Source organism: Hyla sarda, chromosome 1 (assembly GCF_029499605.1).
Source record: "Hyla sarda isolate aHylSar1 chromosome 1, aHylSar1.hap1, whole genome shotgun sequence".
NCBI lineage: Eukaryota > Metazoa > Chordata > Amphibia > Anura > Hylidae > Hyla > Hyla sarda.
In genome coordinates, this window is record NC_079189.1 from 318,868,496 (window position 1) to 318,882,091 (window position 13,596).

Here is a 13,596-nt window from a genome sequence, read left to right on the forward strand (position 1 = left end):
TTGGACCAACATCGGGTCCATGTGCGACAAGTTCTCACTCATCTTAGGAGAAATCGCTTATACGCCAAACTTGAAAAATGTCTTTTTGAACGGTCCTCCCTGCTTTTCCTGGGATACATTATCTGAGCCCAAGGACTTCAAATGGATCCAGCCAAGCTTTCCGCTGTTCTGGATTGGCCACGCCCCTATGGTCTCCGAGCCATACAAAGATTTGTATAATTTGCTAATTACTACAGGCAATTTATCCCTCATTATTCCACTCTGGTGGCTCCTATCGTGGCTCTAACAAGAAAAGGAGCTAACCCCAAATCTTGGCCTTCCCAAGCTGAAGAAGCCTTCCAGTCACTGAAAGCCGCCTTTGCCACAGCACCCGTTCTCTCTAGGCCAGATTCCACCAAGTCCTTCTCTCTCGAAGTGGATGCCTCCTCGGTGGGAGCCGGAGCTGTCCTCACCAAAAAGTCTTCCGGGGGCACGACAGTAACTTGTGGCTTCTTTTCTAAAACATTCTCTCCCGCAGAGAGAAATTACTCCATTGGAGATAGAGAACTGCTGGCCATTAAATTGGCACTGGAGGAATGGAGACATTTACTCGAGGGCGCCACACATCCTGTGAACATCTTCACAGACCACAAGAACCTGGCTTATCTCCAGTCTGCCCAGAGACTAAATCCCCGTCAAGATGTCTCGGACTTCGTTCAGGCCTGAATGATTTGCGCCCGGGATAAATCGCCTCGTCAGAAACCAGCGGGTCTCCTCTTGCCTCTACCTGTTCCTGAAGTTCCCTGGTCTCACATCACTATGGACTTTGTTACAGATCTTCCCTCCTCCCATGGCATGCCCGTTATTTGGGTCGTGGTAGATCGCTTCTCCAAAATGGCTCACTTTGTACCCCTGCCCGGTCTACCCTCAGCACCCATGTTAGCCAAACAATTCTTCCAACACATCTTCCATCTCCATGGCCTACCCAAACATATTGTCTCGGATCGTGGGGTACAATTTGTCTCCAAATTCAGGAGGGCTCTTTGTGGTCTGCTCGGGATCAAATTGGACTTTTCTTCTTCGTACCACCCTCAGTCCAACGGCCAGGTAGAACGGGTGAACCAAATTTTGGGCGACTATCTGCGCCACTTTGTATCCTCTTGCCATGACAATTGAGTGGATCTACTTCCCTGGGCGGAGTTCTCCTACAACTTCAAACAATCCTCAGCTTCTAACAAGTCCCCTTTCTTTGTAGTTTTTGGCCGTCATCCTCTTTCACCTCTGCCGCAGTATCCCACTCCTTCTCTACCTGCTGTTGACAGTCTTGTACTGGACCTTTCCACCATCTGGCGTAAAACTCACGCTGCTCTCCTCAAGACTTCCGCTCGTATGAAGGTCCAAGCCGACAAGAGACACAGAGCTCCTCCGGAATTTTGCCCAGGTGACAAGGTTTGGCTCTCCTCTAAATACATCCGATTTAGGGTCCCAAGTTACAAGTTGGGCCCTCGTTACTTGGGACCCTATAAAATCAAGAGTTGAATCAATCAGGTCTCTTACCAGCTTCATCTTCCTCCCTCCCTCCGAATCCATAACTCTTTCCATGTCTCCCTTCTTAAACCTGCTGTCTTTAACCGTTTCTCTCCCAAGCTTTTTTCTCCCACCCCTGTTGCCGGTACCTCCGATATTTTTTCTGTCAAGGAGATCTTGGCAACCAGGATCTCTCGGGGGAGAAGATTTTTTCTGGTTGATTGGGAGGGCTGCGGTCCTGAGGAGAGGTCTTGGGAGCCTGAGGAGAACATCTTGGACCGCAGTCTCATCCTCAGTTTTCTGGGCACCAAGAAGATGGGGAGACCTAAGGGGGGGGCTACTGTCACAGCGTGCGCTCCGGTCCCCTCCCCCGGACCGGAGCGCCCGCTCCCCCGGCGCCTCCCGGTCAGACGCGCTGACCAGGAGCACGGGTTCCCTTGTCTGTCTTACCTGGCTCCCCGCTCCCTGCGCCATCAGTCTCTGCCTCCCGGCGCGCGCGGCCCCGCTCTCTAGGGCGCATGCGTGCCTCTTTCTGTCAATTTAAAGGGCCAGCGCGCCTTTGATTGGTGCGCTGGTGACCTCTGGCCACTTCTCAATAAATGTTACCTGCCCCTTCCTGCCCTTGCCGGATCTTTGTGCCCTTGTGCCTTTGAGAAAGCGTTCCCTACTGTGTTATATTGCCTTGCCTGTTGCCGAACCCGTTGCTACCTACTACTCGCCGTCGAACCTTTGCCGCCTGCCCTGACCTCTGCTACGTCCGACTACACTCCTGCCTACTCCCTGTGTGCCACGCCATATCAGCTGCCAGAGAGGTCGAGTTGTTATTGGGGGATACGACCTGGTAGTTACCGTCGCAGCAAATCAATCCAGCTTTGCAGCGGGCTCTGGTGAAGACCAGTAACTACTTAGAACCGGTCCTCCAGTACAACCCGCGCCATCGCCTCTCTGGTCTAGAGGATCCACTACCAGTCCTGCCGGTACGTGACACTTATAACGTCTGTATCAGCACCCTGTCCTGACTAAGGGTCCACTCCGGGCCAGAAACGCGTTGTTTGTTGTGCTTAATAAATCTTTGTGATATTACATCCATGATTCCAGTCACCTCCACTTGACACTATAACTGCGCCTGGTGAAGATCCATTTTTCTCTGTTGTTGTCGCCACTATTGTGAACCGGTGAGCGAGAACCTAACCGGAGGATCTAGGCTTGTACAGAGCACTATCTATTCAAATGCTACATGGTGTTGTGCAACATCACTTGGTAAGTGTATTTCTTTATTTACACTTGTCAAGTATCCTAAAGTACTGCACTAGTGGCGCGTGTGCCTTTTTCATTTTTCTTTGTTATAGTTTAATTTATAGTAAAGGTGCCCCCTTTGTGCCCCATTTAAATTTATAATCACAAAGCTCCATTCCCACACCAAAGCAGTTTACAGGCTACTTCCAGCCTGTAAAGTCTGAGATAATTTATTGTGCCAGTCTGTGTTAGTGTCCTTTCCTGGCATCTTGCAGCCTACAAGACAAAGGAATGTCGTAGCAGGGTGCTGACAGCGCCCTCATTCACCACGATTTTCAACTGTGTCTGCATCCTAAACTAGTGAAAATGTATGCTGTAGACATATGTGTTTAAACCTTGTATTTCTAAAAAAATATGTGTAAGAAAAAATGCAAAAACTAGTGGTATCATTTCATTAGTGTATTATGTTTCAACATTTTATATAAACAACATTTTATATAAATAGAAATGTGATGTTTTTGTTTCTTTACTGCAAAAAAGTGGCATTTTGTTGGTGTGGATTTCGGTCATAATGCGGTAGTCATGGCCTAAGTCCATGTGGCACCAACAACTGAACATTATCATCTACAATACACAGCACTATACATTATTCGGGAATTCATCTAGGGTGGTGTAGGCAAACAATTTTTCTACACCTTTATTTTGTGTTGGAAATGTGATCATGCCCCAAATTTAGTAAAAGGTTGCAGGGCATGTATTAAATATGGTGTTAGTACACATTCTTAGACATTATTTTTTTAGTATAACACTTTCCATGGTTTCCACTTTTTTTGCAACTTTTTAACCCAGTGTGCCAAAATGTGCGACTTTTACAAATGCTGTCCACAGTCAGTGTTGTATGCCAGGTCTTGGCTGGTATAGATTTGCGACAAATTGAGGGCTTTGCAACAAATTGTGTAACAAATTGCACATGATAAATTCATGACCATTGCAAAAAGTTAACCAGACTATGGAATAGCTATACAATTATAGAAAAAGCAAAAGTCGCAATGAAATGTCTCTAAACAGCAACTGAGGCAACTTGTGACAAATCAACACCACAAAAACAGGGTAAAACCAATGATAAATTCATCCCATGTGTTTATGCTCAGATAGTTGCATTACAGTAAGAAGAATGTAGAGCATGAATACATTGTCCACAATGTTTGCCATCTAGCATGAGATTGTATTTAGACACGCTTAGGTTTCAGTGTTCTGTATTTATGTTAAAGATAGATCATGGGAACTAACAGATGACTCTAAAACCTCTAATGTTTAGAAAATGTTAAACAGGAAAATAAGATTATACTGTAAGAGTTATACTCCAGCCTCAGGCCTGTTTCTATTTTTACACATTATCCATCAGACACAAATTTATCGAGATGATTAAACAGTCACAGGAGGCGCCATAGGCCTCTTCACATTATGCAGCAGTTTATAACATTTCAGACTGTATTGTAATCATTCCACTTCTTTTGATGACAATTTACATAACAAGTCTGTTTCTTTATAGAATACTTGTGTAAAGCAAAGCAGGAATACAAGAGTGTACTTGGACCCTATTTGGATGATGTTTGGAGAAAGCTGAGAGTTGTTCAGTTTGTCAGAGATAAAGCAGAAGAACCAGATCCAAAAATCACAGCATTGTTGAAGTGGATGGAAAAAGCAAATAAGAAATCTGAACACTATAAAGTAAATGATCTGCACATTAGTACTGCAGGATACTAAAAATTCAGATTGATTGTCAAATATTACAATAAAAACATTAGACAGTTAGAAATGTAAAGTTGATAAATATAAAGTAATGCCCCATAGGCTACAATAATATTTTTACTGGTTGTACATTTCTTTGAATAAAACAAGTAACAAAATACATGTAGGCTAAGCAGCAGTACTCACTGTCAAGTAGTAGCTTCAAAAGCAGACACAGATTTTAGGGTGTATAAAAAGAGATTTAAAAAAACAACAACTCTGATTTAGTGCAAAAAGGATATAGGTAGGCTGCAAAAGGTTAAACTGTGGGCATAAAGATTATTGAATGGGATGGGAGGCCTTTCTCACAATTAGATGATTAAAAAAAAAAATAGGTTTATGAAAAAATGTGCCTTTTTTTATTTTCACATAGAAAATCTTTGATAATGGTTCCATAGATAGGACCGAAATGTCACTTGCTGTCATATGAGAAAATAAAAAAACACCTGTTTTTTACTGGATCACAAGTACGGCAACATTATTTCTATTTTGTGTAGAACTTGATAAATTCTGGGTCTCTGGAACTGGCTCTCTCTTTTTGCTAATGCTTTGTTCATACAATCTTTAGGGAATCTATGGGAAACAGCACCACTCTTCCTTTACACAGGTTTTCATCAATCTTCCCCATAGTCTTTTTAGAAGTGATGTTTTTTTCCAGCTGTCTTTTAGATTTATATAAAGTAAAATCTGTTTTGCAATTGTCTTCCCTTACGAATTATTCATATGTGCATTTTTTTTATTTTTTTGCCTTGCAAACATGAACATCTTATCAAATTTGTTATGTAAAGCATTATGGTAAATGCACCTGTAGCAGAAATTCTGTGGATTTCCCATTTGAATCTGCACACTGGAAATCTGCAGCAGATTATACCAAGCATATAGTATAATGCCAATCATACAGTATAATCTGCATATTTTTTTACTTGTGGATTTTTCAGCAGATTTGTAGCAAACTTTTCTGCTGCATTTGCATCTACCGTTATGCAGTCATCAGAGGATAACTTAAAACAAATATATACAGTGGTCCCTCAACATACGATGGTAATTCGTTCCAAACGACCCATCGTTTGTCAAATCCATCGTATGTTGAGGGATCCGTGCAATGTAAAGTATAGGAAGCTGTACTCACCTGTCCCCGCAGCTCCGGACCGGGTCCTCCCGCTCCCGATGCTGTCCCAGGGGCTCCCGATGCTGTCCCGCTGCTCCGGTGTCTTCTTCGGGATCCTCCGGCTTCTTCAGCATCTTCTGCAGGGTCCGGGCCTCGCTTCTGGTGACGTTATTACGCTCCAGCGCGGTGTGCGTAGTGACGTAATAACGACGCCGGAAAGCGAGGCCCGGACCCTGGAGAAGATGCGGAAGACGCCAGAGGATCGCGAAGTGGACCCGGAGCAGCCGGAATAGGTAAGCGAACCTGCCCGGGATGCTTAAACTGCTATCCGACAGCAGCTTAAGCATTTTGCGCTGTCGGATAGCAGTTAATGCGATGGACCCGACATATAAAAGCATCGTATGTCGATGCTGACATCGACATGCGATGACCTCTGAGAGGCCATCGTATGTCGATTTTATCATATGTAGGGGCCATCGCATGTCGGGGGGTTACTGTACATCTATTTATGATTCTGCACAGTATGGTGCTTTCTGGTATTAGTCATTGAGTTTTACAAATACACTGCTCAAGGGCGTGACCTGAATGCCGGAGTGAGCGGACACTTCCAGTAAGAGCTCCAGCTACCCCTGCCTGGGACGGGCGCCATCTTGGTCCTTCATGGGCGGAGCCTCTGTGGGTTGCTGTGGTTACTCCTGCTGTGGCTGGTGGCTGATGAGGACGGGACGTGCTGCCTATGCTGAATACTCCTTCTGGTGGCTCCTAATGCCGGGGGGACGGAGTGGCTGCGGTCCCATTCTGCTTCCAATAGTGTCTGCCTGTGGACCCTCTCTCTTGTCATCACTCCAGTGTCTGGTGCTGCCCAGCCTACACCCAGCAGTGCTTCTTTGGAGTTCTCCTTTGCATACTTGGAGAGCTCTGTCTGGACTGCCAGCTGCCTTGCCATCTGTGAGTACCTTGAGGGAGACCTCCGTGATTGCTGGAACTTGTGGTACCTTGCCCATCTGCTGAGGACTGCTATATAAACCTCTAGGGGAGACCAGGGTTCCTGGGACTGTTATACTAGTGCCTTTTTACTTGCTCTCTGTGTGTCCTGCTAGCCATGGGTGGCACCCGTGGTAGTCACAGAAATAAGAAATCTAAACTGAATGCTGAAGCCTCTCGGCCGACCTCTGATGAGGATGCTTCCTCTGATGATGGGTCCACGTTCCTGTGGCCCTTCTCACCAGGACCCTAATGTTCAGACCCCGCTTGCTACTAAAGTATCTGTGCAGGCAGCAAAAGCGCTGAACCAATTCTCTAGACCACCAGACTGGCCTGCTGGTGACTCTCCTGATCCACCTCTGTCATTATTTGAAGGGTCTCCGACTCCTCCGCAGCGAATGTCCCCTGAAAGACCTGTCTATGATGGGGCTGCTCTGGACCTTTGGTTCTCCGAACTTTTGACTGCCTTTACGTCCTGTCAATCAATAATGGTGACTAAAGTAGATGAGCTGCGGCAAGAATTTGTTATTCTGCGACATGAGACCCAGAAGATATGTGAGCACACTGAGGAGGTGGAGCGTAGGGTCTCTGCAGTGGAGGATACTCTCCATCCTTTGCCGGACAGAGTTGATTCACTATAGCACCAGATGATCGTAGTACTGAGCCGCATGGATAATATGGAGAACCGTCTGCAGCGCAACAACATCTGCCTGGTGGGCCTTCTTGAAAAGGTGGAAGGGAATGATCCTGTGCTGTTCCAGGAAACGTGGCTGAAGGAGATTCTTGCGGTGGACACCATCTCTCATTATTTCTCGGTTGAACAGGCTCATAGAGTCCCAGCTAGACCTCCTCCTCCTGGCGGACCCCCACATCCCTTTCTGGACAAACGCCTACACTTCAAGGACAGAGATGCTGTTTTACGTGCAATGCAAATTAAAGGAGAGGTCATTTGTGAGGGGAGCAGAGTGTCTTTCTACCCTGACTTTTTTGTGGAGTTACGCAAGCAGCGGTTGCAGTTCACTGAGGTTCGATCGAAGCTGTGTGCTAAGGGCAACCGCTACTCGATGCTTTATCCTGCTCGCCTGAGAGTGGCGGATGGAACATCTACTAAGTTCTTCACCTCCCCGACTGAGGCTCTTCATTGGGTGGATGCGACCCCTCCTGTCAGACTTCCGGACTGAACTGTCATGGACTGTCCTACTCTTGGCTGTTCTCCTCTATTGCTCTTTAGGTAGTGGTGAGGAAGTTAGCATTCCTCAGGTCTCCATAGATTCCTGTTGCCTAGGGTTTCCCTGGGCAGTTTCTTAGTTAATGGGCATTTACTTTGGGTTGGGGTAGTGGGAAGGTTCTAGTTAGAGTAGCATTTTCAGTTTACTTGGCGTTCTTTTGGCACCCCCGCAGTAGTTGTATTTTGGGTATAGGTCTGTACAGTGTTAGGGCGTAGATGTTTTACCATGTCCCGCTTAGTGGTAGACGGGGAATACATGGGATTGTTCTCTTTATGCTTTGTTGCATTTGTTTCTGTGTTTTATGTTTGTGCCCTGTCTGTATTAATGTTGCATGTGTGTGGCGTGTGTGGTCCTGGTGCTCTTTCCATCCTCATCCCGGTCCACCTTTGCTTCTTCCTGTTGTTGCACATAGCTGTATTTCATGATGAGGACTCTAAAAGTTGTTTGCTGGAATGTTAGAGGGCTTAACTCCAAGTTCATGAGGGCCTTATGTCTAGATTTTGTGAAACGCCAGTCTCCTCACATTATATATTAGCAGGAGACTCATATTACAGGCCAAAAGGTACTTGCCCTGAAGAAGGCATGGGTAGCGAAGGGCTATATCATGCCTCCTTTTCTAGTTATGCCAGAGGTGTCTCTGTTTTAGTCACTTAGTTCTTACCACTGGTTGTTTCCTAAGTAGACTGTGACCACTTTGGGAGGTTTGTGATACTACACTGCTCTATGGGCTCTTTCTCATTTGTTCTTGTCTGTGTTTATGTGCCTCCCCGTTTTCAGGTCTCTGTGTTGGAGTCGATTACTAACAAACTATTGTCATTTCCCTCTGAACCTGTTTGTAGGAGATTTCAATGGAGTTCCTGATCCTCTACTCAACTGCACCACTGCTGCTGACCCTGGCTCCTCCTCTTTTAATACCTGGCGCAAGGCGTTGGGCCTGACCGACCTCTGGAGGTGGAAGTACCCGATTGCATCTGCCTTTTCCTTCTACTCTGCAGCCCATAGGTCCTTCTTTCGCATTTATCTTGCTCTGGCATCCGAGGATCTCCTCCAGGAGGTAAGAAATTTCCTACACCACTAGGGGGATCTCAGACCACTCTGCTATATTGGTAGTTCTCAATCTAGGCCCTAGTCTCCCTTCCCGTATTTGGCATATGCACCCTGGCTGGCTGTAGACTGAGGTGGTAGTGGAGGCGTTAGGGGTTGTCCATTGCTCATTCTGAGTCCTGGGAGCAAAATGCTACTTATCCTGACCCTGGGATGCATACAAGACCACGATCAGGGGTTCTTTTATAGCGGGTGTAGTGGGACAGAGGAAAATTAGGTCGGCCATGGAGAACGGGTTGTTGCAGGAAGTCAGCACTTTAGAGGCAGTATATATTGGGGATCCTTCTCCTGATCATGAGAGGGTGTAGGCCAAGGATCAGAGGTCTCTTTTGGTTGTTCAGAAGGATAGGGTTCAAATGCGGTTGGTGGATAGGGAAGCGGGCCTTTTTGCGTTTGGGGATCAGAATGGGAAGTTGTTGGCCAATTTGCCAAGGGCTAGTCGTCCTGCTGCCTCTATCCCTTGTATTAAGGGTGGGTGAGGTGTCTGACCCCCAGTTGATTAACACTATCTTCAGGGATTTTTACTCCTCTCTGTATTCTGTTCCTTCTAGGCCCTGTAAGAGGGAAATTCAGTTTTTTCTACAAGAGCTTTCCCTTTCCACGCTTAGTCGGGCTCAGGCAGAGGCATTGGATGCCCCTTTTACGGTTGAGGAGATGGAGCAGGCTATTCAGGATCTTCCTCATGGGAGAACCCCATGTTTAGATGAGATGATAGGTGATTGGTATGGGATGAATGGGGAGTGACTGGCCCCTATACTCCTTAAACTGTTTCACTCAATCGCTGCCGCAGATTCTCTTCCAGACTCTATGAAGGAGGCATTGATTGTTGTGCTTTTTAAGCCTGGCAAGGACCCATTACTGTCTGATTCTCATAGACCTATTTCCCTTTTGAATGTTGACATTAAGATCTTGGCTAGAGTGTTGGCTAATCGCCTATATGGAGTAATTGACTCTATCATTCATCCTGACCAAACTGGGTTTATGCTGGGTAGGGCTACTGATGTTAATGTGAAGCGCCTGCAGCTTAACATCACAGCGGTGGGGGAGGGCTTTCCTACTGGATTGGTGGTTAGTCTAGACATTTATAAGGTATTTGACTCGGTGCTGTGGTCACATGTGTGGAAGGTCCTGGGTGCATTTGGGTTTGGTCCCTGATTCTGTGTTTGAGTTCGCTTGTTATACAATAGCCCCAGGGCTCGAATTCGTACTAAATTGGATGTTTCCTCCTGGGTCGTGGGACAAGGCAGGGATGCCCGCTATCTCCCTTCCTTTTTGCGCTGGCAGTTGAACCTTTGGCGGCGGCCATCCGTAAAGATCCCACTATCTGTGGTATCCCCAGGGGGTCTATTGTAGAGAAGGTTTCCCTTTATGTGGACGACACACTGGTGTATTTAGTGGATGCAAGGAGTTCTCTAGTATCTCTTATTGACCTACTTGACCGGTTTAGCTCAATTTCATGCTTGGGGGTCAACTGGGCTAAGTCCTCTCTAATGGTACTCTTGCCTGGAGTACTGGAGTACTCTTGCCTATCCTCCTCTCTTCCGGCAGGGGTGCAAGTGGTTCCCTGTTTTAGATACCTGGGGGTGGAGGTTACTACGTCCCTGGTGGAATATCTGTCCCTGAATTTGGAGCCACTCTTGTGCTCCTCTGTGGAGCGGTTGACTGCCTGGTCCTCACTCCCTCTCTCTCTCTTGCCGGAAGGATCAATATATTTAAAATGATTTACCTCCCTCAATTCCTTTACCTTTTTCATTTGGCTCCCATAACCCCCCTAGGAAATATTTTAGTAAACTGTGTGGGGCTCTGGGATCCTTCTACTTGCAGGGAAAGCCTCCCAGACTTTGTTGGGCTCTTCTCCAGGCTCCTAAAAGGCATGGCGGCCTAGCTGCCTCTGATGTATAGAACTACTTTCTTGCCTCTCAACTGGTCTATGCAGCATGGTGGATCGACCTGGATCTGTCGAACTCACCAACTGCCTTTGCTGGAGCGCTTATGGGTTCCTATGAAACTCTCACTAACTGGCTCTCACTAACTCACTCTACAGGTATCACTCTCACTCCTCCTTTCCTATTCCCCTACAAACTGTAGCTAAAGTGTGGTCCATGGTGTTGAATAAATTTTCACAGCCTCTGGTATCTCCTAGAGCACCTTTGTGGGGGAATGTACATTTGCCTCACCTGCATGGGCTACAGAAGGCCAGATTCTGGGGTTCTCATGGAGTCAAGTTCGTGATCCATTTGTTCGGGGAGGATCAGCTTTTCTTATCCTTTTCGGACATGAAAGAATGTTATGGCATCCCCGGAAATGCCTTTTATAGGTATCTTCAGCTGAGGCATGCGGTTCAGGCGCAATTTGGCTCCCTGATGTTTACTCCTGTGTTTTATGATGTGGAGCTTCTCCTGGGCACCACGGATCTTTTTAAAATGCTTACTCATATGGTCTCCTCCAGTCGCTGGGACCTAGCCCATTCTCAGAAGCATTTCATAAATGGGTGGCTGACATCCTGGATTTGTCTGAGTGCCAGTGGAAAGAGGTTGAAGGATTGTACTATTTCACCATAGTTAGTAGTAGAGATATGTTGATTCAGTCTAGATATGTCTTGAGATATGTCCCCGTCTGACCTATGTTTTCGTTGCTCTTCAGAACTCGGTACCTTTTTGTATGCCGTGTGGGATTGACATGCCATAGTCTCCTTCTGGAGGGAGGTGATGGTGTTTCTGGCAGATAATTGGAACTTCCATTTCCTACTTACCCCTGTGATATGCCTCCTGGGTGTTATTAATGAGGTGGTCTCTGGTTCGCATAGACACCTACTGATCCGCTTCCTGGTGTTCTGCATCCATAAAGTGGTAGTAATAATTTGGAATGATACCTCCCCTCCCCCTCTGTCTCGATGGCTAAATATGGTTAACAAATATGTCCCGTTGTACCAGGCATTGTATGTGAGTTGAAGTGCCCTAAGAAATTTGACAAGGTGTGGACCCCTGGCTTTTACTTGATGTCTCGGCTGACCCTCCGACTAGATTGCCCCAGTAGGTTTTCTATAGCGTGCTGTTGTTCTTTCCAGGAAGGGTCCAGGGTTGGGGGGGACGTTGGGGTTACCGGGATGTGTGTTTGTGTGAGTGTGTGTTTGTCTGTCGGTGTTGGGCTTTCTCCGGTTGGGTCTCAGATGTGCCCATATGACCTCCCTACAATGCCTGGGCATGCTCCTGATGAGGTGGCAGATGGTCTCCACAGGGATGTCCTCCCAGACCTGGACTAAAGCATCCGCCAACTCCTGGACAGTCTGTGTTGCAACGTTGGTGGATGGAGCGAGAACAGGCAGACCAGTCCATAGCATCAATGCCTTCCTCTTGCAGGAACTGCTGACACACTCCAGCCACATGAGGCCAAGTATTGTCTTGCATTAGGAGGAATCCAGGGGCAACTGCACCAGCATATGGCCTCACAAGGGGTCTGAGGATCTCATCTCGGTACCTAATGGCAGTCAGGCTACCTTTGGCAAGCGCATGGAGGGCTGGGCGGCCCCCCAAAGAAATGCCACCCCACACCATTACTGACAAACCGCCAAACCGGTCATGCTGGAGGATGTAGCAGGCAGCAGAACATTCTCTACGGCGTCTCCCGATTCTGTCAGGTCTGTCCCATCTGCTCAGTGTGAACCTGCTTTCATCTGTGAAGAGCACAGGGTGCTGTGAAGTGGTGCACCTGAAGAACCACTCCTTTATTCGGGGTGTCTTGCTAATTGCCTATAATTTCCACCTGTTGTCTGTTCCATTTGCACAACAGCATGTGAAAATTGATGGTCAATCAGGGTTGCTTCCTGAGTGGACAGTGTGATTTCACAGAAGTGTGATTGACTTGAAGTTACATTGTGTTGTTTAAGTGTTCCCTTTATATTTTTGAGCTGTGTGGATCAACCTCAATTAATTTGTAAAATCCAAGGAAATATGTATACTTTCTTTAGAGACAAAATCCTACCAAAAGGAAACCTGCATTGAAGCTTTCTGCAGGTAGGGGGCAGTCTTGTTCTATGTAATAAAGTCTTTACAATAAACTTACAGTTTTGAAGTTTTGACTTTATATTCATTGGCTATAAACATGAAATTTACAGTATTTCAATGTAATAGTCTGAGTAACTATATTATTAGGAATAAGCAATAAGTTTTTATTTGCATAATGGGTTTTACCTAAGCCTTTGTAATTTAGTTCTATGTAATCTGTATCTTGTCTTTTTTTTTTTTTTGACAGGTACTTATACTAACTCAAATGAATGCAAAAACCATAGAAGAAACTCTAAATAATATCTACATTAAAGCTGGAGGTAAACAATCTACAGTATTCTGTAGGCATATTTTAGAATTGGCATAACATTAAAGGGGTAGTCCAGTGGTGAAAAACTTATCCCCTATCCTAAGGATAGGGGATAAGTTTGAGATCGCGGGGGGTCCGACCGCTGGGGCCCCCTGCGATCTCTCTGTACGGGGCCCCGGCTATCTGCCGAGATAGCGGGTGTCGACCCCCGCACGAAGCGGCTTCCAACACACCCCCTCAATACATCTCAATGGCAGAGCCGGAGATTGCCGAAGGCAGCGCTTCGGCTCTGCCATAGAGTAGTATTGAGGGGGCGTGTCGGCC

The 13,596-nt window shown here is 46.4% G+C and overlaps 1 protein-coding gene across 19 annotated transcripts in view; it reads left to right on the forward strand.

Annotated features, from left to right (window-relative positions):
- Positions 1–13,596, forward strand: part of SHOC1 (shortage in chiasmata 1) — a 262,135-nt gene that overhangs the window by 185,232 nt on the left and 63,307 nt on the right. For all 19 annotated transcript variants that reach the window (XM_056518636.1, XM_056518635.1, XM_056518660.1 and 16 more), the window contains 2 exons: positions 4,295–4,473; positions 13,210–13,282. In XM_056518636.1, coding sequence (XP_056374611.1) covers positions 4,295–4,473; positions 13,210–13,282 — 252 coding nt within the window. The remainder of the gene's footprint in view (positions 1–4,294; positions 4,474–13,209; positions 13,283–13,596) is intronic.